General features: G+C 46.3%; 1 protein-coding gene across 1 annotated transcript in view; it reads left to right on the forward strand.

Annotated features, from left to right (window-relative positions):
- The window catches only part of LOC139756943 (sushi, von Willebrand factor type A, EGF and pentraxin domain-containing protein 1-like), a 194,148-nt gene extending 173,346 nt beyond the window's left edge, over positions 1 to 20,802 (forward strand). Inside the window, exons 17-25 of the mRNA XM_071676887.1 lie at positions 341 to 575; positions 5,189 to 5,682; positions 6,797 to 6,952; positions 8,823 to 8,982; positions 10,605 to 10,688; positions 13,258 to 13,409; positions 14,662 to 14,862; positions 16,058 to 16,228; positions 17,211 to 20,802. Of these exons, the coding sequence (XP_071532988.1) occupies positions 341 to 575; positions 5,189 to 5,682; positions 6,797 to 6,952; positions 8,823 to 8,982; positions 10,605 to 10,688; positions 13,258 to 13,409; positions 14,662 to 14,862; positions 16,058 to 16,228; positions 17,211 to 17,404 (1,847 nt within the window). The 3' untranslated portion in view covers positions 17,405 to 20,802. The remainder of the gene's footprint in view (positions 1 to 340; positions 576 to 5,188; positions 5,683 to 6,796; positions 6,953 to 8,822; positions 8,983 to 10,604; positions 10,689 to 13,257; positions 13,410 to 14,661; positions 14,863 to 16,057; positions 16,229 to 17,210) is intronic.
- Positions 20,803 to 20,982: the final 180 nt, after the last annotated feature.

Here is a 20,982-nt window from a genome sequence, read left to right on the forward strand (position 1 = left end):
TGACGGATGAGGTCGAGCGCATCTTCACTATGTCTGAAGGAGGCAGGCCATCACCACTTCAAGGGTTTCATGGTGTTCGTGAAAGTCGTCACCCTCTCTGCCTCCCCTTCCCCCCAGTGACTAACACTCGCCCCTAAAGTTACCCCTTCAATTATTAGCCCTTCTTTTTCGCCACTTGGATTAGTTTTCTTCCAGTGTCCTCACCCTCAACTATGAACGCTCCTTCCACGCAAAGAACGCGCCGTTCTCCCCTCTCATAATCCCCCCCACCCACCTCGTTCCCATTAACCACCCCAGTACTCTCTGGGGCACTCTGATAAGAGCGCATCCTCCCACTCAGAGCCGTGCAGTCTGCCTCACGTGGTGCACGGGCGATACGAGGGCTTGCAGCAGGCGGGTGGGAGCGTGCAGCACGGGGCCACTGTGGACTACACGTGTGAGGACGGCTGGCTGGTCAACGTGGCCGAGGTCAAGTGTCAGCTGGGCCAGCTGCGGCCCGGGCCGCCCGCCTGCGTCACTCCTGCCCAGGCTACTCACAGCCTCCCGTCACCACTCAAGCGGACGGCCAGCAGTGAGTAGGTGCAGAGTTAGTATTGAGGGGGAAAGAAAAACATAGGAGTATACGTTAGAAATCGGCACTAGAAATTGAAGCCTCTTGTTCAGCCGGAGGGGAAACCTCTTAACGTAGAGAATACAAAAGAAACGTGCAAAAGCTACCTGTATGACTGGATTTATGAAGTTGTCTATACCCGCTTTACCTTATATATGCATACGTACATGCATGTACGACCACATTTACCACTACATGCCCCTGGGATCGAACCCGGGATCGCTGAAATGAGAAGGAAATGAGTTTCACCCTGATCAAGTGAAAGCTGCACCTCACATATACCAAAGATTGTATGCCTAGTCTGCGGTACAGATCATAATCTGTTGCTTCCCCTGTTTCTGTAGCGCCAGAGAGGCCGGCTCTCTCTTATTTCTGTCTCCTCTGAGTAATTTGCACTCTTATGTATTTTTCTTTTTTCCACACTTTGTCATGTTTTCTCCCTTTTTCATAAAAGCCTTATTGATTTTTTTTTCATTCTGCTGTTTTTTTTAGGTTTATTTTCGGATTCTCACACTTTTTTCCTTTGTCTTAGATGTATCCTTTCATGGGCCTCCTACTCTTCTTCCCTTGTCTATGGTCATCAATAACTTTGTCATTTTTTTTCTTACCTTTCTTTGTCATTTTTTACCTTCGTGCCTACAGCCTCCACAGTACATATGATCCTCTTTAACTCCCACTGCGACCTATCCTATCCCACTTCATCACGAGCCAACCATATCTTTCCAACCAACATCTCAGTTCATAACCCAGCCACATTCTTCCAAAACAAACGTCTTTGTTAAGCTTGACAGTGTCCTTTCAGAATCTATCGCATCTGTCTATCGTCATCTCCGTGTTCTTTAGCCTGTCTTCCCTCCATCCATCAGTTCTATGCAGGTTTTCCAAATCTTTAACTTTTACTGAGCGTGTAGTCTTTGCCGTCTTTGCGTGTGTGTGTGTGTGTGTGTGTGTGTGTGTGTGTGTGTGTGTGTGTGTGTGTGTGTGTGTGTCACTACTGCTGCATGGCTGTGTCATCACTGTTGCTGCATGGTTGTATGATCACTGTTGCTGCATGGTTGTGCCATCACTGTTGCTGCATGGCTAGGTGATCCCTGTTGCTGCATGGCTAGGTGATGACTTGCTGCATGGCTCGGTGATCACTGTTGCTGCATGCTAGGTGATCACTGTTGCTGCATGGCTAGGTGATCCCTGTTGCTGCATGGCTGTGTCATCACTATTGCTGCATGGTTGTGCCATCACTGTTGCTGCATGGTTGTATGATCACTGTTGCTGCATGGCTAGGTGATCCCTGTTGCTGCATGGCTGTGTGATCACTGCTGCTGCTTAGCTAGGTGGTCACTGTTGCTGCATGGCTAGGTGATCCCTGTTGCTGCATGGCTATGTCATCACTGATGCTGCATGGCTATGTCATCACTGATGCTGCATGGCTGTGTCATCACTATTGCTGCATGGTTGTGTGATCACAGCTGCTGCATGGCTGTGTCATCACTATTGCTGCATGGTTGTGTCATCACTATTGCTGCATGGTTGTGTCATCACTGTTGCTGCATGGCTCGGTGATCACTGTTGCTGGATGGCTGTGTCATCACTGATGCTGCATGGCTGTGCGATCACTGTTGCTGCATGGCTATGTCATCACTGATGCTGCATGGCTATGTCATCACTGATGCTGCATGGCTGTGCGATCACTGTTGCTGCATGGCTAGGTGATCCCTGTTGCTGCATGGCTAGTGATCACTGTTGCTGCATGGCTAGGTGGTCACTGTTGCTGCATGGTTGTGTGATCACAGCTGCTGCATGGCTGTGTCATCACTGATGCTGCATGGCTATGTCATCACTGATGCTGCATGGCTGTGTCATCACTGTTGCTGGATGGTAGTGTGATCACTGTTGCTGCATGGCTAGGTGATCACAGTTGCTGCATGGCTAGGTGATCCCTGTTGCTGCATGGCTAGTGATCACTGTTGCTGCATGCTAGGTGATCACTGTTGCTGCATGGCTAGGTGATCCCTGTTGCTGCATGGCTGTGTCATCACTGTTGCTGATGGTTGTGTCATCACTGCTGCTGCTTAGCTAGGTGGTCACTGTTGCTGCATGGCTAGGTGATCCCTGTTGCTGCATGGCTAGGTGATCCCTGTTGCTGCATGGCTGTGCGATCACTGTTGCTGCATGGTTGTGTCATCACTGCTGCTGCTTAGCTAGGTGGTCACTGTTGCTGCATGGTTGTGTGATCACTGTTGCTGCATGGTTGTGTGATCACAGCTGCTGCATGGCTGTGCGATCACTGTTGCTGCATGCTAGGTGATCACTGTTGCTGCATGGCTAGGTGATCCCTGTTGCTGCATGGCTAGTGATCACTGTTGCTGGATGGTAGTGTGATCACTGTTGCTGCATGGTTGTGTCATCACTGCTGCTGCTTAGCTAGGTGGTCACTGTTGCTGCATGGCTAGGTGATCCCTGTTGCTGCATGGCTAGTGATCACTGTTGCTGGATGGTTGTATGATCACTGTTGCTGCATGGCTAGGTGATCACTGTTGCTGCATGGCTAGGTGATGACTTGCTGCATGGCTCGGTGATCACTGTTGCTGCATGGCTAGGTGATCCCTGTTGCTGCATGGCTAGGTGATCACTGTTGCTGCATGGCTAGGTGATCACTGTTGCTGCATGGCTAGGTGATCACTGTTGCTGCATGGCTAGGTGATCACTGTTGCTGCATGGCTAGGTGATCACTGTTGCTGCATGGCTAGGTGATCACTGTTGCTGCATGGCTAGGTGATCACTGTTGCTGCATGGCTAGGTGATCACTGTTGCTGCATGGCTAGGTGATCACTGTTGCTGCATGGCTAGGTGATCACTGTTGCTGCATGGCTAGGTGATCACTGTTGCTGCATGGCTAGGTGATCACTGTTGCTGCATGGCTAGGTGATCACTGTTGCTGCATGGCTAGGTGATCACAGTTGCGGCATGGCTCGGTGATCACAGTTGCTGCATGGCTCGGTGATCACTGTTGCTGCATGGCTAGGTGATCCCTGTTGCTGCATGGCTCGGTGATCACTGTTGCTGCATGGCTGTATAATTACTGTTGCTGAATGGTTGAGTGATCACTGCTGTTGTATGGGTGTGTGTGTCACTACTGCTGCATGGCTGTGCGAACACTGTCCTTGCATGGCTGTATAATTACTGTTGTTTGGCTGATTGATCACTATTGCTGCATGGTTCCGTAATCACTGATAATGCATGGCTATGTCATCCCTGTTGCTGCATGACTGTGTCATCATTGTTGTTACATGGCCGCGTCATCACTGTTGCTGCATGGTTGTGATTTCTGCTGCTACATGGCTGTGCGATCACTGTTGCTGCATGGCTGTGTCATCGCTGTTGCTGCATGGTTGTGCCATCACTGTTGCTGGATGGTTGTGTCATCACTATTGCTGCATGGTTGTATGATCACTGTTGCTGCATGGTTGTATGATCACTGTTGCTGCATGGTTGTGTGATCACTGTTGCTGCATGGCTGTGTCATCACTGTTGCTGGATGGCTGTGTCATCACTATTGCTGGATGGTTGTATGATCACTGCTGCTACATGGCTGTGCGATCACTGTTGGTGGATGGCTGTGTGATCACTGCTGCTGCATGGTTGTGTCATCACTGTTGCTGGATGGTAGTGTGATCACTGTTGCTGCATTGTTGTGTGATCACAGCTGCTGCATGGTTGTGTCATCACTGTTGCTGGATGGTAGTGTGATCACTGTTGCTGGATGGCTGTGTGATCACTGCTGCTGCATGGCTGTGCGATCAGTTACTGCATGGTTGTGGCATCACTGTTGCTGGATGGTTGTATGATCACTGTTGCTGCATGGTTGTGTCATCACTGTTGCTGGATGGTTGTATGATCACTATTGCTGCATGGTTGTGTGATCACTGTTGCTGCGTGGCCGCGTCATCACTGTTGCTGGATGGTTGTGTGATCACAGCTGCTGCATGGCTGTGTAATCACTGTTGCTGCATGGCTGTGCGATCAGTTACTGCATGGTTGTGTCATCACTGTTGCTGCATGGTTGTGTGATCACATGCTGCATGGCTGTGCGATCACTGTTGCTGTGTGGCTGTGTGATCTGTTACTGCATGGCTGTGTCATCACTGTTGCTGGATGGTTGTGTCATCACTGCTGCTGCTTAGCTAGGTGGTCACTGTTGCTACGTGGCTGCGTCATCACTGTCCCTGCATGGCTGTGTCATCACTGTCGCTGCATGGTTGTGTGATCACTGTCGCTGCATGGCTAGGTGGTCACTGTTGCTGCATGGCTGTGTCATCACTGATGCTGCATGGCTATGTCATCACTGATGCTGCATGGCTGTGTCATCACTGTTGCTGCATGGTTGTGTGATCACTGTCGCTGCATGACTAGGTGGTCAATGTTGCTGCATGGCTGTGTCATCACTGATGCTGCATGGCTGTGTCATCACTGATGCTGCATAGCTTTGTCATTAGTGTTGTTGCATGCTTGTGCCACCAGTGTTGCTGCATGGCTTTGCGATCATGGGTGTTGCATGGATATGTTGCTTTATCATCACAGTTGCTGCATGACTGTGTTGGTGCATGGTCACGTTGCCGTGTGGTTACTTGCTGCATGGGTGTGTTGCTGTGTGAATACTGTTCATGCATGGCTGTGTTGCTGTGTGATTGACGCTGATGCATGGATTACACTGTCACTACAAGGTTATGTTGCTGTGTCGTCACAGTCACTCCAAGGTTATGTTGCTGTGTCGTCACTGTCACTACAAGGTTATGTTGCTGTGTCGTCACTGTCACTACAAGGTTATGTTGCTGAGTCGTCACTGTCACTACAAGGTTATGTTGCTGTGTTGTCACTGTCACTTCGAGGTTATGTTGCTGTGTTGTCACTGTCACTTCGAGGTTATGTTGCTGTGTCGTCACTGTCACTACAAGGTTATGTTGCTGTGTTGTCACTGTCACTACAAGGCTATGTTGCTGTGTCGTCACTGTTCCTAAATGAAAACGTTCCCGTGAGTCACCATTGCTACATGGCTATGTTGTTATTTGATCACTGTTAGTGCATGCTTATGTTGCACAGTGGTCACTGATGCTACAAGATTGTATGGCTGTGTGGTCGCGGTTGTTGTATGGTTGTGTTGCGGTTTGTTCACTGTTGTTGTATGGTTGTGCTGCTGTTCACTGCTGTTGTATGGTTGTGTTGTTGTTTGCTTACAGTTACTGTATAGTTATGCTGCCGTTTGTTCACTGGTGTATGGTTGCGTTGCTGTTTGTTCACTGTTGTATGGTTGTATTGCTGTTTGTTCACTGTTGTATGGTTATAGTGCTGCTTGTTCACTGTTGTTGTATGGTTATATTGCTTTTTGTTCACTGATTTCGTATGGTTATATTGCAGTTTGTTCACTGTTGTTGTATGGTTATGTTGCTGTTGGTTCACTGCTGTTGTATGGTTGTGTTGCTGTTTGTTTTCCGATGTTGTATGGTTGTGTTGCTGTTTACTTAACGTTTTTGTATGGTTGTGTTGTTGTTTGCTTACCGTTGTTGTATGGTTGTGTTGCTGTATGCTATCGTTGTTGTATGGTTATGTTGCTGTTTGCTTACCGTTATTGCATGGTTGTGTTCCTGTTTGTTTACCGTTGTTGTATGGTTATGTTGCTCTTTGCTTACCGTTGCTGCATGGTTGTGTTCCTGTTTGCTTACCGTTGTTGTATGGTTGTTACTGTTTGCTTGCCGTTGTTGTATGGTTATGTTGCTGTTTGCTTGCCGTTGTTGTATGGTTATGTTGCTATTTGCCCCCGTTGTTGTATGGGTGTGTTGCTGTTTGCTACCTTTGTTGTATGGTTATGTTGCTGTTTGCCAACCGTTGTTGTATGGTTATGTTGCTGTTTGCCCACCGTTGTTGTATGGTTATGTTGCTGTGTAATCACATGTTTCTTTGGTATGCTGCTTGTTTTGTCACTGTTATATCAGTGTTACTGAACAGTCACTGTTCTTCCGTAGTCATTTCTTCCTTCTCTTGTTAATCCTGTCACTGCCAGATATGAACTCCATTAAGGACTATTAATCACCACTTATATGACGTACAATCACACCGCAAGTACACCCCACAAGTGAAGCAAAGTTATACTTAAGTATTTTATAAGTATCTCAGTGAAGTAATCATGTTGAGGGTGTCTGTGTGTATGTGTGTGTCGGCAGGTGTCGCGGTGTGTTGACATCGGGAAGTACGCTATGGCCGGCTCTCCGAACCGACGCTGCCTCAACGGGTACTGGAGCAGCGCCGCCCCTGTCTGCTACGGCCTCAACCGCGAGTACGACTATGCCTGTAAGTCCCTCCCTCGCCACTGAAGGTGCGGTGGACGCTCCTCAGGGTCAGACAGTGTAACCAGTATATGTTAGAAGGTATCTACATAGAATCATGTCTATAGAAAACTCGTTCGCAGAGGAGGAGGTGCTGTGACGATGTAGCCTATCTAAAACCTATGATAAGGAGGAGACGACATTGGAAACTTAGTGGCCCTTTCCAGGTTGGTGTAGGGGTGCAGTATGAAGCCTAACATAGGAGGCAAAGGTACAGGTAAGAGGTTCAGATACAGTATAACACAGTAGATGAGTTACAGAATACTGGTGTAAACAACCAGATACAGTCGAGGCGAAGGCTATCAATACCTTAACATCACGAAGTACTTTAAGTGATTCTGATTTTCAGGAATGGTAATACAATATGCATGTATCTCAACGTTTGTATAAACAGCGTCATAAGCTAAACCATTTCGCACAGGGAGTAACTGACGACTGAAATTAGATGGCAGTGTGTTTTCTATTCCTTTCCCATAGACTTTCCATGTCAGTCTACTCTCTCCATGCTTCATGGTGTTCCTTCATTGTTGGTTCTTTGCCCGCTGATGGGCTGAAAGGGAGCTGTAGTGCGGGAGGAAGCCTTCTGCTTTCCTCCCCTGTTTCTATCTGAACAGTACTTGATTTGCTGTCCTTCAGTGCACGCCCACTCCACAGTGACAAATGGGAGCTAATGGTAACTGAATGGTGGACACTGACGTAGATGCTGGTCAGTAAGACGCAATGGCCAGTGAAAGTTAGACGGTGACCAGTGGAAGATCAACGGTGACTAAACGGGAGTCCTTATTGACAACAGACAGGCAGACACTGACCATCGAAAGCCAAACTGTAACCAGAAGAGTAAGAAAGCGACCAATGAGAGTCAAACAGTGACCAGTTGACACACAGAATTTGACCCGAAACAGCAAAGAGCAGGAGTGTGGCCGGGCTAGGCTAGTACCAAGGTCCTGGTTTCTTTTTCCCCCAGCAAGCCTAGTTCCAAGGTCCTGCTTTCTTTTTTCCTAGCTAGGCTAGTACCAAGGTCCTGCTTTCTTTTTTTCCCAGCTAGGCTAGTACCATGGTCCTGCTTTCTTTTTTCCCAGCTAGGCTAGTACCAAGGTCCTGTTTTCTTTTTTTCCTAGCTAGGCTAGTACCAAGGTCCTGCTTTCTTTTTTCCTAGCTAGGCTAGTACCAAGGTCGTGCTTTCTTTTTTTCGCAGCTAGGCTAGTACCAAGGTATTGGTTTCTTTTTTGCCAGTCTTCAAAATCTCCAGAGTCTATCCAGCTGTGCTATGAACAGTGTGGCCGAGAGACATTTAGTAGGGAGGAGCAACCAGAGGCTTCGAGATCCTCCCGTAAATAAGACTTTCTTTAAAGTGATCAAAAAAAGTAGTATCGACACTGACAGTTGAGAGATACTTATAAACATTATCAAGAGGAAAGTACTTTTTCTTTCCTACTTTTGATGATTAGTGTAGTACTTAAAAGGATGACAGTAGTTCCATGTTGGTCACCAAAAGTGATGAGGGAAATGACTTCTCAAGGTTCATTTACCATGATGGTGACCATTCTCCTGATACAGGAAGGTCTACCAAGCCGTGTATTGCTATATTTTGAAATGCTAAGTAAAAAAATAAGGTCTGCATGGGGGTCATACAGATTCCAGATTCATATTGTGCATTTCAATCAATTTCTCTCTCTCTTTTCCTCATAATATCGAGTGTTACCCATGGAAATCAACATTTCCCTTGTATTTCTTTCAAAGTGTTACCTGACTACGTTGTCCTTTCTGTCCATGGTGTGGCGGCGTGGTGGTGGGCGGTGGGTGTGCGTGTGTAATGTGGTGGGTGCCGGATGCAGTGGATCGTCCGCCCACCATCCTCTTCCGTCACAAGAGCGGCCCCATCGCTCAAACGAACGACGGCCGCCTCCTGGTCTACCCGGGCACCGAGCTCTACCTCGAGTGCCTCTGGATGAGACGCTACGGTACCCCGCGCTGGAACGTGTCCCACAGCCTCGCGTAAGTCACCCACGGGTCCTCCTCGTCAGGTAATTAACGTCAGGTGACTGGTACCATAGGTGATCGCTTTTAACCCTATTGCAGAACCAGCTTCTGCAGTTTCTCACTCGAATCTGCCACCAGCGCCGTGTCATCAGCAAACAACAACCGATTCTTGATGAAATCTATATTTGAAATAGTTCATCCACACCAGATGTTCATTCCTTACTTTGCATTTCTCAGTAGAACTGGTGTCATTGCCTGGATGCAGATCACACACACACACACACACACACACACACACACACACATACACACACACACACACATACAAAGACACACAAGGGCTCGGCTACACGATCAGTTGCCACGTATGGTGCGCGAGCACGTTTCGAATCAGTGTCGAGCCATGGTGTTCAGCGGACGGGGTGTATTCACACGGGACTGACTCGCCAATGGTATCGTTCAGTGTTTGGGAGTCGACTGGGATAAGTGGATCATGGCTCCTAGAGAGAGAAGACGGAGGGCTGCAGTTATGTGTTTTGGCCGCTGGGATATTGATGAAAAAGAGAGAAAGACACGCAGTGAATGGGTGAAAATGTGGATGCAAAACAAACGGTGTGGAACGTATGACCAAATATTCGGTGAGATGCAGCGTGCGCACAGACATGAAGTCAAGCACTACGTGCGGATGACCCATGAGTTGTACTACAACACACTGTCAGAGAAAGCCAGTCCACTTATATCCAGCACACGTGACGGATCTCAAGGAGCTCCCTCGCACATATCATTATTCCCGAGACCTGTGACGCCATATACAAAGTGCTAAGGTATGAACACCTGAAGGTAAGTCTTTATGTGGTGAGCAACTTTCACTGGATCTAGGTGTGCATGTACCCATAACTATAATGTATAATGATAAACAGTATAGTTCAATCATCTGTAGTGTAAACGTCTTTGTCTACTCAAATGCAGGTCTTGACGTCTGTGGGTCACTGGGAGGGGATTTAGGCAACACCAAAGTGTCCATCGTTGCTCTGAACTGGTGTGTGTGTGTGTGTGTGTGTGTGTGGCTGGGACCCCGCGTAGGTGGCCACGCAATTATTCAGCTCCCACACGTAACTGCCGGTCACGAGAGGTAGGTGGTTCAGTGTTCCTGTCTCCACGATCGGCGTTCAGGCACAGCTTCCACACGATGCTCCGAAACCCAAGGTGCGAAACTGATCGTGTGACCGAGCCGTATGAGATGGGGCTCCAAAACTGAAAAACTCTCTTATCGTACAGTGCAAATGGGTAATTACACGCACACTCACACAAGCATAGGTACCTGGTGTGTGTATGTGTGCGATTACCATTTGTGTGTTACAGGGAGAGAGTTTTACACTCGTGTCTGTATGTATGTAGCGCAAGTGTTCAACATGCACTTCCTCACATTATGTGATCCACTGTTCTTATAATCCTGCAGGAGTAGTAAGGATGGTCACCAGTGCATAGTAAGGGAGTATAAGTACCATTGACATCTGATACACTTACACCCACAGTATTTCCAACACTAGACAGGACGTATGTCGTCTGATTATCTTTTTTTTTCTGCTATAGCAACAAAACTAACCGTTTCTATCATTAGCATTGTCTTATGGCAGCCCCGTGATTGGCGAGGTGGTCAAGAGTAAAGCAGTCAGGAAGACCGGAGTGAAGGCGGAGGGTCCAGCCGTGCTTGGGGTCGGGTAAGGTCCCATCTGAGGGCGTCTTGCACGGCTTGTGTTGACGCGCACCTCACAGACACCTCTCACATGAAATGACACTTACGTACACCCTCCTGCATGGCTCAGTCCTTACTTAAGCCTTAAGGTTGTGGTACATCCTTACGTACCACAGCTCAATTTATTATTCCCGATGCTGCAGAGTGACGCGATGTGCTCGGCGGCTAAACTCGAATGTAAAATTCAAGCAGTAGTGAGTCATCTCTGAGTAGTTCCTGGTTCATCGCTTAGTTCTTAGCTTTATGGAACAGTTTACCGTAGAAGTGCATTTCATTTCATCTCTTGATGCTTAAGAGAAGTAATTTCCGTATTATCTTTTTGGAGCTTCAGCCGTCTAAGTCTTTAATTTGTGGTGCTTTTTTTTTCTAACTTTTTTTTTCCCATACGTTTTACAGAGAATAAGTCCCGAGCACTTGTTTTTGTACGCTGGGTACAATAATAATGGACACTTAGCGGCCATAGTGGAAATCTAAGAGCTAGAAGCAAGAGGAGGTATCAGGTCTAGTGTGGAACATTTTCTGATTATATTTTTACACATTTTCAGTTGCCAACCCTTTTTCTTAAGGGCTCTCCAAGCTTCTGTACGGTAGGGGGTTGTACCAGTCTTTCACTCAGTTCTAGAAACCCGGGCGTCTTGAGTGAGCATATTTATATCCGTCGTTCACGTAGATAAAGAGATCGCACGCTACTCCGTAAACATTCCTATGGGTCGTCCACCGCGGAAAGAGAGAGAGAGAGAGAAGGACGCCAAGCGACCAAGACAAACATGGCGGCTGAATATGGCAGTTTCCGGCCAGGCATATCAAAATACTCCGTTCATGGATTGGGCTGGGCCAAGAAATAATAGCCCGATACTAATCACTGTCTGTCCCGGGCGGCGCCCTTCTAAGATGTCTACATCCTCACTCGTCGCTTCCTTACCCATCGTTAAAGAATTTGTATCATCTTACGATAAATTCTGTCACTTCTATCTTGCTCGAGTTACTGATGTAATGAGCGGCGGCGGGACACAACAGGACCTGTGAACCCCAAGAATCAAAGAGCAGGTCGTCATATGACAAGGGTCCATACCAGCCACACACCTGGCGTACCTATAAACAAAACAGCAGCTGTGAAGGTAAAACCCCACCCGGGAACGACCAATAGTACTGGCTTGGTAACCACCTGAAGCTGTGTACGGTTGGGTTTACTTGATGACCCTCTTCTCTTTTTACTTACATGTTTAATGCCCCTTTTCTTCTTCTTTTACACAGCAACTACAAGCGTAGGAAATTTAACATGAAGTGTCGGAAGCTGGCAAAATGCTGGTAAGGAAGACGCCAGGTATGTTGTGCGTCAGAATGACTGACTGACTGTCTGTCGACAAGTGTTGTGCTGTAAACACCGCCCTCGATATGGTCCCTTCTGGGATTGCGAGACGTAGTGCAACGTTCGTGATCACACCGTCCTCGTTCGAATCCCCACATCCCGTACACTGCACCACTCTCTCTCCCACAATGACCAGTCTCCGTTCTCCTTGCATTCTTGCCCCTTACCTCACGTTATCATTAAGATTCCCTCACTTCACTCCGACAACACACACCCTTTCACTCACTCCAGCCTTACCCAACATTACGTCTACCACAACGGGCACAGCTTACGGTACGTAAGCTTGAACTTGTGGTAGAAAAAGATAGGGAGGCGAGCGAGTCTTTCAGTCTCCCGGACCGAGAGCAAGAAAATCAGTGATGTGATCATCCGACACGGGGGGTAGGGGGGTGGGGGGGGCACCTAGTGGCGGGGCAGACGATAGCGAAGCGCTATTTAGCCCGGGCGTTTAAGAGCCAACGCCCCAACAGTTATTTCAGTAACACTATGTTGCCACAGTGTCCATTGTTTCATTGGCTTGTTAGACGTGTCTTAAGTCATTCTGTTCATCTACTCGAGCCCACAGTGTTGCCCATTGTTCACGTTGTCCATTCTATGCTAAACTACATGTGATTTGATTGTGTTCAACTTAAGCAAAAGCCTCATTGACGCACTCAGCACTTGCCACACGACCTGATTTTGCTTCAGATTCACTTAATGACTGTTTGATATTAAAGTTTGATCAAATACTTCAAAAATATTTTTTTCAAAAATGCTATGAATTATATTCAGAATTTGTCCATATAGTTCCTAAAGTAACTCTGTCTTGTGTCATTCCACTGCTTTCCATCTGCTTCCTCTTACATCCCTCTCCATCTGTTCTACAATCTTTTTCATTTCCTTTTTTACTCTCAATTTCTCCATTTGATGGGGGGTCTCCCTTTACGCATATCTCTTCTTTTCTTACTAATACTGCCAGTGTCGTTTCATACAAATGCTTGTTTCTAGTACTATACAACAACAACAATAACTACTATTACGACTACTACTACTACTACTTCAACTACAGCTCCTACTGCTTCCAAGAATACTACTGTTGCTCCTACTACTACTATATCCCTAGTATTTATGCTACTACTGCCCTTACCTCACGATCAAGAGTGACGCGTCGTGCCACATCCAACAGGAAGTACTGGACCGGGTGGACGACGGACGCCATGAGGAACCCTCAGCTCGAGTTCCGGCTGGCCATCTACAAGGCTCACGAGGGCGACTCTGGCGACTACACCTGCGTCACGCCCACCGGCCACACCCACACCGTCACCCTGGACATTAGACGTGAGGCGCATGTCGGGCACATCCTTATGTCAACAATGTTTCTTATTCTTTCTTTTGTTACTTCTTGAGAAGGCTGGATGGGCCTCTTGGCCATGTTATGACGGCTGGGCAGGCCCCCTGGTCAGGCTATATCAGCTGGACGGGACTCTTAGCCAGGTTGGGACTGCTGGACAGGCTTGGTGACCAGACTGGGCCTGCTGAATATATAAGAATATAAAAATGAATTAGTAAAGAACTATTTATTGAATTTAGGCAGCCATTGAGCTGGAAATGTGCCACTGAGACACTACAGAACTGGAAATGGGTTGGTGTAGGGGGACAAGGTCATTATAGTAACAAGTTACTCAGTCACAAAAGAGGTTAAGATCAAGGTTGGGCTGGATGTTTCTAGCTTTTTGGAGAATCGCATGAATGTGATATATTTACATAGAGCCAAGTCTTTGGTTTATACATTATGCATTTAGTGGGGATTAGCTGAACTGTAAGTGATGGAAAGTTACACTTTGGTTGAACTACACTAATACTGTGGTTGACGTACACTATGTACTTAGACGTGAGCATTAAATGATAGTTTCACACTGGTTGAGTTACAGTTATATAATAGTTGACATACGCATAGCTAAAAGAAAACAAAGCTATTTGCTTGCTTAGTTGCGCAAATACTCATGGATTAGTATATGGCATTGACAACAGTAGGTATAGGACTATTCTTGTATCAGTCTGTACGAGCACTGGTTGGTGCATGGCGACTGTGGTGACGGAGGTCGGTCAGTAGAGGTTGGGGCGGGAGGAGGTCTCGCTGACAGGGGTGAGGGCCGTGCCACTATCTGTCACGGTCGTCGTGTGTGTGTGTTTACGTCAGTTTTTTTTTTTTTGTGTGTGTGTATGTGTGTGTCTCTATGCCATCTACATTTTCCCCATGTAAGATCCTACGAGTGCTCTTCCATCTGCAAGTAAGCGTGGCATACAGTTTGACAGGCACTTCTTATATCCATAGAGTTTGCTTCGGAGTTCACCTATAAAGTCCTTCTAAAAGCCCTAACTTTTCCTTTTTCGTGGAAGCACACCTTGGTGGTGCCCATGTCTAAGAAGGGAGTGAGTGGATTCTAACCCTAACAATCACCCCGGCATTTCCTCTATCTAGCCTTCTTCCATTTCATTTCCCCTTTCTCACTGTTTCATTTTCTCTCCTGCCCTATGCCACGGAGGATGTGTTCTCCAGCACTGGTTGTGTGTGTGTGTCTGCCCGCAGGAGTAGACTGCCCTCCGCTCAACACGACAGACGACCCCCAGGCCAGCGCCAGCCCTGCCTTTCCTCGCCTTGCCCCCACCATCACCGCTCTCGGCACTCTCGTCACCTTCTCCTGCGGCCGCGGGGCAACCCTGGTGGGGCAGAGGCAAATCAAATGCCTTCCCTCCGGCAACTGGTCGGCCCCCGTGCCTCGCTGTGAGAGTAAGTCCACACACACACACACACAAACACACACCTAAGACTGTGCTACACTGTGTCACTGGACGACACACATGGTAGCAGCTACTTCGTCCTCCACACGATTTTACGTCACGGTAGACAAGGACTACATGGCAGCTTTCCCCTCGAGCTGTGAATCACCGTCACTATCAACTCATAATAGTAATCAATCTTTGTGCTTCCCTGAGCTAGGAGACCTAGGTAGGAGGTTTGGCTACTGGAACAGCGCTAGCAAGGTATGGAGCCAATAGCAACTTAGGGGAAGAGTCAGTTTTCAGCACTTCCGAGCGTGGACACTACCGATTCTAACGATAGAGTACCTTGATACAGTTTGTTGAGACACCTACTCAAGATGTGAACATGTTAGACATAGTTCTACCCCCAAACAGACCTAGTTCATGATGTCGCGGTTGGTGGAAGAGTTTGGCGTAAATGATCACATACTAATTAGTGACATATGCGAACAGAATTCATAAGGAGGGCATTGGAATTCACCGTTAAGAGACAAGTCCTTATTCATTTATAATTTACTGGAGAGTCCCCATGTTAAATGTTGGGTTCAGTTTTGGTCGTTCTCCTTGAAAGAAATAACAGAATATGGCTGCAAGCCACCAAAGTTACACCCAGACTGAGAAATAAATCCTCGGAAGGTGTTTTAGAACAAACTTATGAGAAAATTTAAGTAGATATGATACAGGTATTCAAAATTATCAAAGGCTTCGAACTAGAGTGATCAAAGGGGCTGTCTAAAGCTAGATCAGTGTGACTCCATTTGCAGTGATGGGTTGTTACCATATGGACTGCTTTGTTCATAAGAGCAATTGAAAACAACACCACAGATAGGTTTTCGAAGATACCAGACATATACTTGGCCTCAAGTCCACGACCAATATCATTTTCCGCCTCCGTATATGCACGTAGTTCTTAATGAGTCAACTGTTTTCTTTTTATTTAACTCTTACAACTGTACTATCCTAAATTTTTCCTGCCATCACAAAAAACATCGAAGGGAACCTTGCTTTCGCATGCATTTCCATTGTAACTTCCACAGCAAACAGGTCATTTCAATCTGTTCTCAAAGACCATTGCCTATGAGTAGTCTTTCATATTTTCACCTGTTTTTGTATGAGCACGAACCGTGAGCTGCTGTATCTCAAGTTGTCCTCATCCCTGGCAGAGGTGAGGTGCGAGACCCCGGCGGCGCCAGACCACGGTGAGATCACCAACGTGGCGCCCTTCAAGGCCGGCGATGTGCTGGAGGTCAAGTGCCACTCCAGCTTCATGCTGGTGGGCCAGCAGCAGCTGGTGTGTCAGGACGACGGCACCTGGTCCGCTCCCCTCCCCAAGTGTGAGGACTCTAACCCCTTCTCCTCCTCCTCCTCCTTTCAATATCTAAACCTCATGTTTATAGTGCGACTTCACACTCGGACGACCTCGTTCTTTCAACACATGAGGACTTGACGTCTGTTCTACAGTCCCTCTTAACATCCACCTCGTGTAAATGCCACCTAAGCAAGTCGCCATTCTCCCCTATCTAAAGAAAGTGGCATCTTCCATATACAGCAGCTGCCACAGATTCCAATCTGTGTTGTCTCACAAAATACCTTGTCCACACAGACACCTAGTGACCAGGATGATTATGTTAAGTCTATGTGCACTCCCAATCTATGTTCCATACCACTCATGACATCACACACACACACATACACATTCAACCATTTTCCTCGGTCAACACCACACAGGAGTCTTTCCTACACACCACTATTCGTCAAAACATCAAAAACTATCTTGCTACTCAAGGTAACGTAGATTCAGTTTTCTACTGCGTAATTCTTCTAAAAGAAAGAAAAAAATCTCATCTACACCACTAGTTCATTCATTCACATTTTCTTTTTCATCACATACAGAAGGATTCGGTCTCTACCACAGGACCTGCTAAAGTCGTGTCGCATTCCATACTGGATATACTGTTTATGTTTTGCCACAAATCCCTCGCCCTGATGCAAAACTACGGCCTCGGCTTCTTCAGTCGTCTGGCTCCACTAGATTCTCCAGCTACTACTACACACTCCCTACACTGCTTCATATTCTTCCTCGCTCCATCTATACTGAATTTCTTTTTCCCCTTGAATTTTGTCTTTTTTGTCTTGAACTGAGATGTTTGATATCGACCCACAGTTACTGCGGGACTGTGATGATAAAGTAACGATATCTGTCGTAAGCTCCGAATCCCTGTATGAAATATATGGCATAAATGTTTATATGACAACTTCCAAATAAAAAAAATTGAGTTACGACTGTTGTTGTTGTCTCTTCCCTCCCTACACCAGGCTCCCAGGCGTGCACCTACCCTGGGATCATCATATCAGGGACGATGAGCTCCGTCAAGTTCTACTACCCCGTCAACGACACCATCATCTACACCTGCAGCGCCAAGTTCCTCCTTCACGGCGAGCGAACCATCACCTGCTTGGATGGTGGCAGATGGTCGGGACCTGTGCCATCTTGTCTGCCGCGGCCCTGAACCATCTTTCATCTCCGGGTCTACCACACAGCCCCTGAGCCCTATCGTCTCTCCATTTCCACTCGTCCACGACAGCCCTGAACCCTACCGCGTTTCCGTTATCGTCTATCTTAGCCCTGAATCAATGGAGGGATCTGTGTTGTCTCGTATAACGCATTCCTTTAGGTGGTGATGAAAGTGTCTTCCCACTGTCTGAGTCTGGCTGATGGTCGGTCTCCGAATTCTCCTCCCAGCGGATATAACCCTCATAGCTGAGGAGGTCCTAAGGACCTCTTGCTCCCGACAGCCCATGGGAAGAGGAAAAAATACATATCCTCTCTCTTCTCAATACGCCTTGGGTCAATAGACGCATGGCTCTGTGCATCCCTGCCTGCCTCTCTCACACCTTGACGGGAAAGAAAATATCAACTAAACAATACGAACCGCAACATTTTTGGGAGTTGGACGCTGGTGACTGATATAGGATAGGCTTCTGGCTTCGAACTGAGCAAGTGGTTGAATTATTTTCATGTTCAAGTAAACAAAGAAGAGCTGCTCAGGAAGAGTCGGTGCTCATGCAGAAGCTTAAGGTGATAACCATGGTGTATTCCGACAAATGTTTGTTGTTCATCAAAAAGAAAAGAAACTGGGAGGCAAGTGAGACTGATTTTCTGTGTATATTTCATTCCTCCGAATCCTTTGTATAACCTGACTTTATATATAATAACAACGGTGGTGATACTAGTAAGTTCTCAACAATACATGGATTTTCGAGTAAAGGAAATAAACACAGAAAAGGATATTGATAAGAAAAGGTGTTTAACTGGTGCGGTAACTTCCATACGAGGACGTGCCTCTCCTAGTACTAAATCTGGCTGGCATTACCTGACCCTTGGGGAAACAAGTGAGAGTTTTACACAGCCCTTCACTCCATCAAGCCTTGTCCACTATATCTTTTGCTCTTTTCCTGTACCGTGTTTGCGGGTCCGAAGATACATTTACGGTTTGATGCAACATATTCTTACAAGATACTAATGTTCAGGCGAAACCCAAAAAAACCTGACGATGTGAGAGAGATTTTCAGAGATATGCCATACACGTCATCTATCGATAATGTTACCCATAAACATCCTGCCCGATGTCCTCTTTCCTTTTTTTTCCGCATTGTAGGACTGATGTGCCGCTAGGGTCAAAGTCATTAAATGGTGATATTCTTTTAATGATCATGGGTGCAAGCATTCTTTACTGTCTTGACAGACATGACACAATTATCGTTTGTCCACTAAGAGACTTTGGGACATATTCCTCATGTAAACAGTATATATATATATATATATATATATATATATATATATATATATATATATATATATATATATATATATATATATATTGCAAGAGGTCGCAGTGGTGCGCGTGATCTAGTAAATGCAAAAAAAAAAAAACAGGAAAATGAAATGCGATAAGTTCCCAAGTGCTCTTTCTTGTAATGATCACATCATCAGGGAAGATACAAAAATTATATAAAAGACGTAGAACATACAGTTGATATACAAGAAAGAAACATACCTAAGACAGCCTTTGGTAAACAAACGTTACCAGATTGTGGTGTTTGGGTTGATGTGTTCGTTTCTGGCAACATGCCGTCATAAAGTTATTATGTGGACAAGAAAGGGAACCTTCTATCATTGAATACACAGAGAATTTTAACATTAATGTTAGTGAAGGTCAATACAAGTTGGACAGCTGTAATGTACGCAAAATTTGTAAACAGTTCCCTCTCTTATCCATATAATAAAAATTTCATGAGGGGCATGTTGCCAGACCCGAACACACCAACATGAGCACCACCAGCGGTAACGATTGTTCACCAGTGGCGTCTTAGCTACGTCTCTTCTTTATATATCAAATGTCCTACTTCTATCTCATTTTTGTATCTCCCCTGACGATGTGATCATTATACGAAAGTGCTCTTGGGAACTTACCGTGTTTAATTTTCCTCTTGTTTTTTTGCAATATATATATATATATATATATATATATATATATATATATATATATATATATATATATATATATATATATATATATATATATTCCTATGAGTCCGTGGGGAAAATGAAACACGATAAGTTCCCAAGTGCACTTGTGTCTCCCCTGATGATGTGATTATTACACGAAAGTGCACTTACTTATCGTGTTTCATTTTCCCCGTGGACTCATAGGGATATATATATATATATATATATATATATATATATATATATATATATATATATATATATATATATATATATATATATATATATATATATATATATTACAGGGTAGACACAGTCTTGGGTACAACAGATGCAGATAAAACCACAGTAGATATGAAAGTGCAGCTGCAAAATATTTCGCTTATCACATCTTCCAGCCTTCCAATTACCTTCAGTACAGAAAGTATAAAACAACGATTAAGGGACCCAACACTTTTCTAAAGTCAGCATCGGAAGAATCACAAACCATGATCTGCCTGTCAGTAATCATCAGAGCTTCTCGGAAACCACCTCTTTTCGAAAGCCAGAGAATCCAACACTGGGAGCTGGAGGCTTGGCACCTGTGATGATGCGAAGGAAGAGGACCCCCACACGCGCTGTCTAGTGGAAACGAAGACGCGTCTCCCAGCACAACCCAGTGCATGAGGACAAAGGGTATCTCGTTCCACTGGTCCAGCTAGAAGGATCGCATACTAGTAACACCGCATCAAGAGGGATCATATACCACTTATCGCAGCCGGAAGGCTTTGTTATCACCATCGCAGCCAGAGGGATCTCATACCACCACCGCAGCCAGAGGGATCTCATACCACCACCGCAGCCAGAGGGATCTCATACCACCACCGCAGCCAGAGGGATCTCATACCACCACCGCAGCCAGAAGGATCTCGTACCACCACCGCAGCCAGAGGGATCTCGTATCACCACCACAGCCAGAAGGATCTCGTACCACCACCGCAGCCAGAGGGATCTCATACCACCACCGCAGCCAGAGGGATCTCATACCACCACCGTAGCCAGAAGGATCTCGTACCACCACCGCAGCCAGAGGGATCTCGTATCACCACCGAAGCCAGAGGGATCTCATACCACCACCGCCGAGGGATCTCATATCACCACCGCAGCCAGAGGGATCTCGTGCCACCACCGCAACCAGAAGGATCTCGTACCACTGACTACAAAGGGCAAGTGGATATCGCACCACTATGTGTCAGGGGACGGGAGACTTACCCTCCCTGCCCCCGGGGACCATACGTAAGCAGGAAGCTCTCACCATCAAGACACAAGTTCTCCTCCGATGACGCATCTCTCTCTCTCTCTCTCTCTCTCTCTCTCTCTCTCTCTCTCTCTCTCTCTCTCTCTCTCTCTCTCTCTCAACGTTATCTTTCCTTAGATAAGATTATACATTGTTGTCAGACATTTTGTAGCATGTCTCGATATCACTTGTTATTGCTGATGTACACAAGATCCAGGCTATGGCGCCTTCAGACAGAGTCACTGAACGTACCATACGCTCTTTGCTTCATAATCTTCATATATAAGAATATCTGTCTTAGA

Source organism: Panulirus ornatus, chromosome 23 (genome assembly GCF_036320965.1).
Source record: "Panulirus ornatus isolate Po-2019 chromosome 23, ASM3632096v1, whole genome shotgun sequence".
Taxonomy (NCBI): Eukaryota; Metazoa; Arthropoda; class Malacostraca; order Decapoda; family Palinuridae; genus Panulirus; species Panulirus ornatus.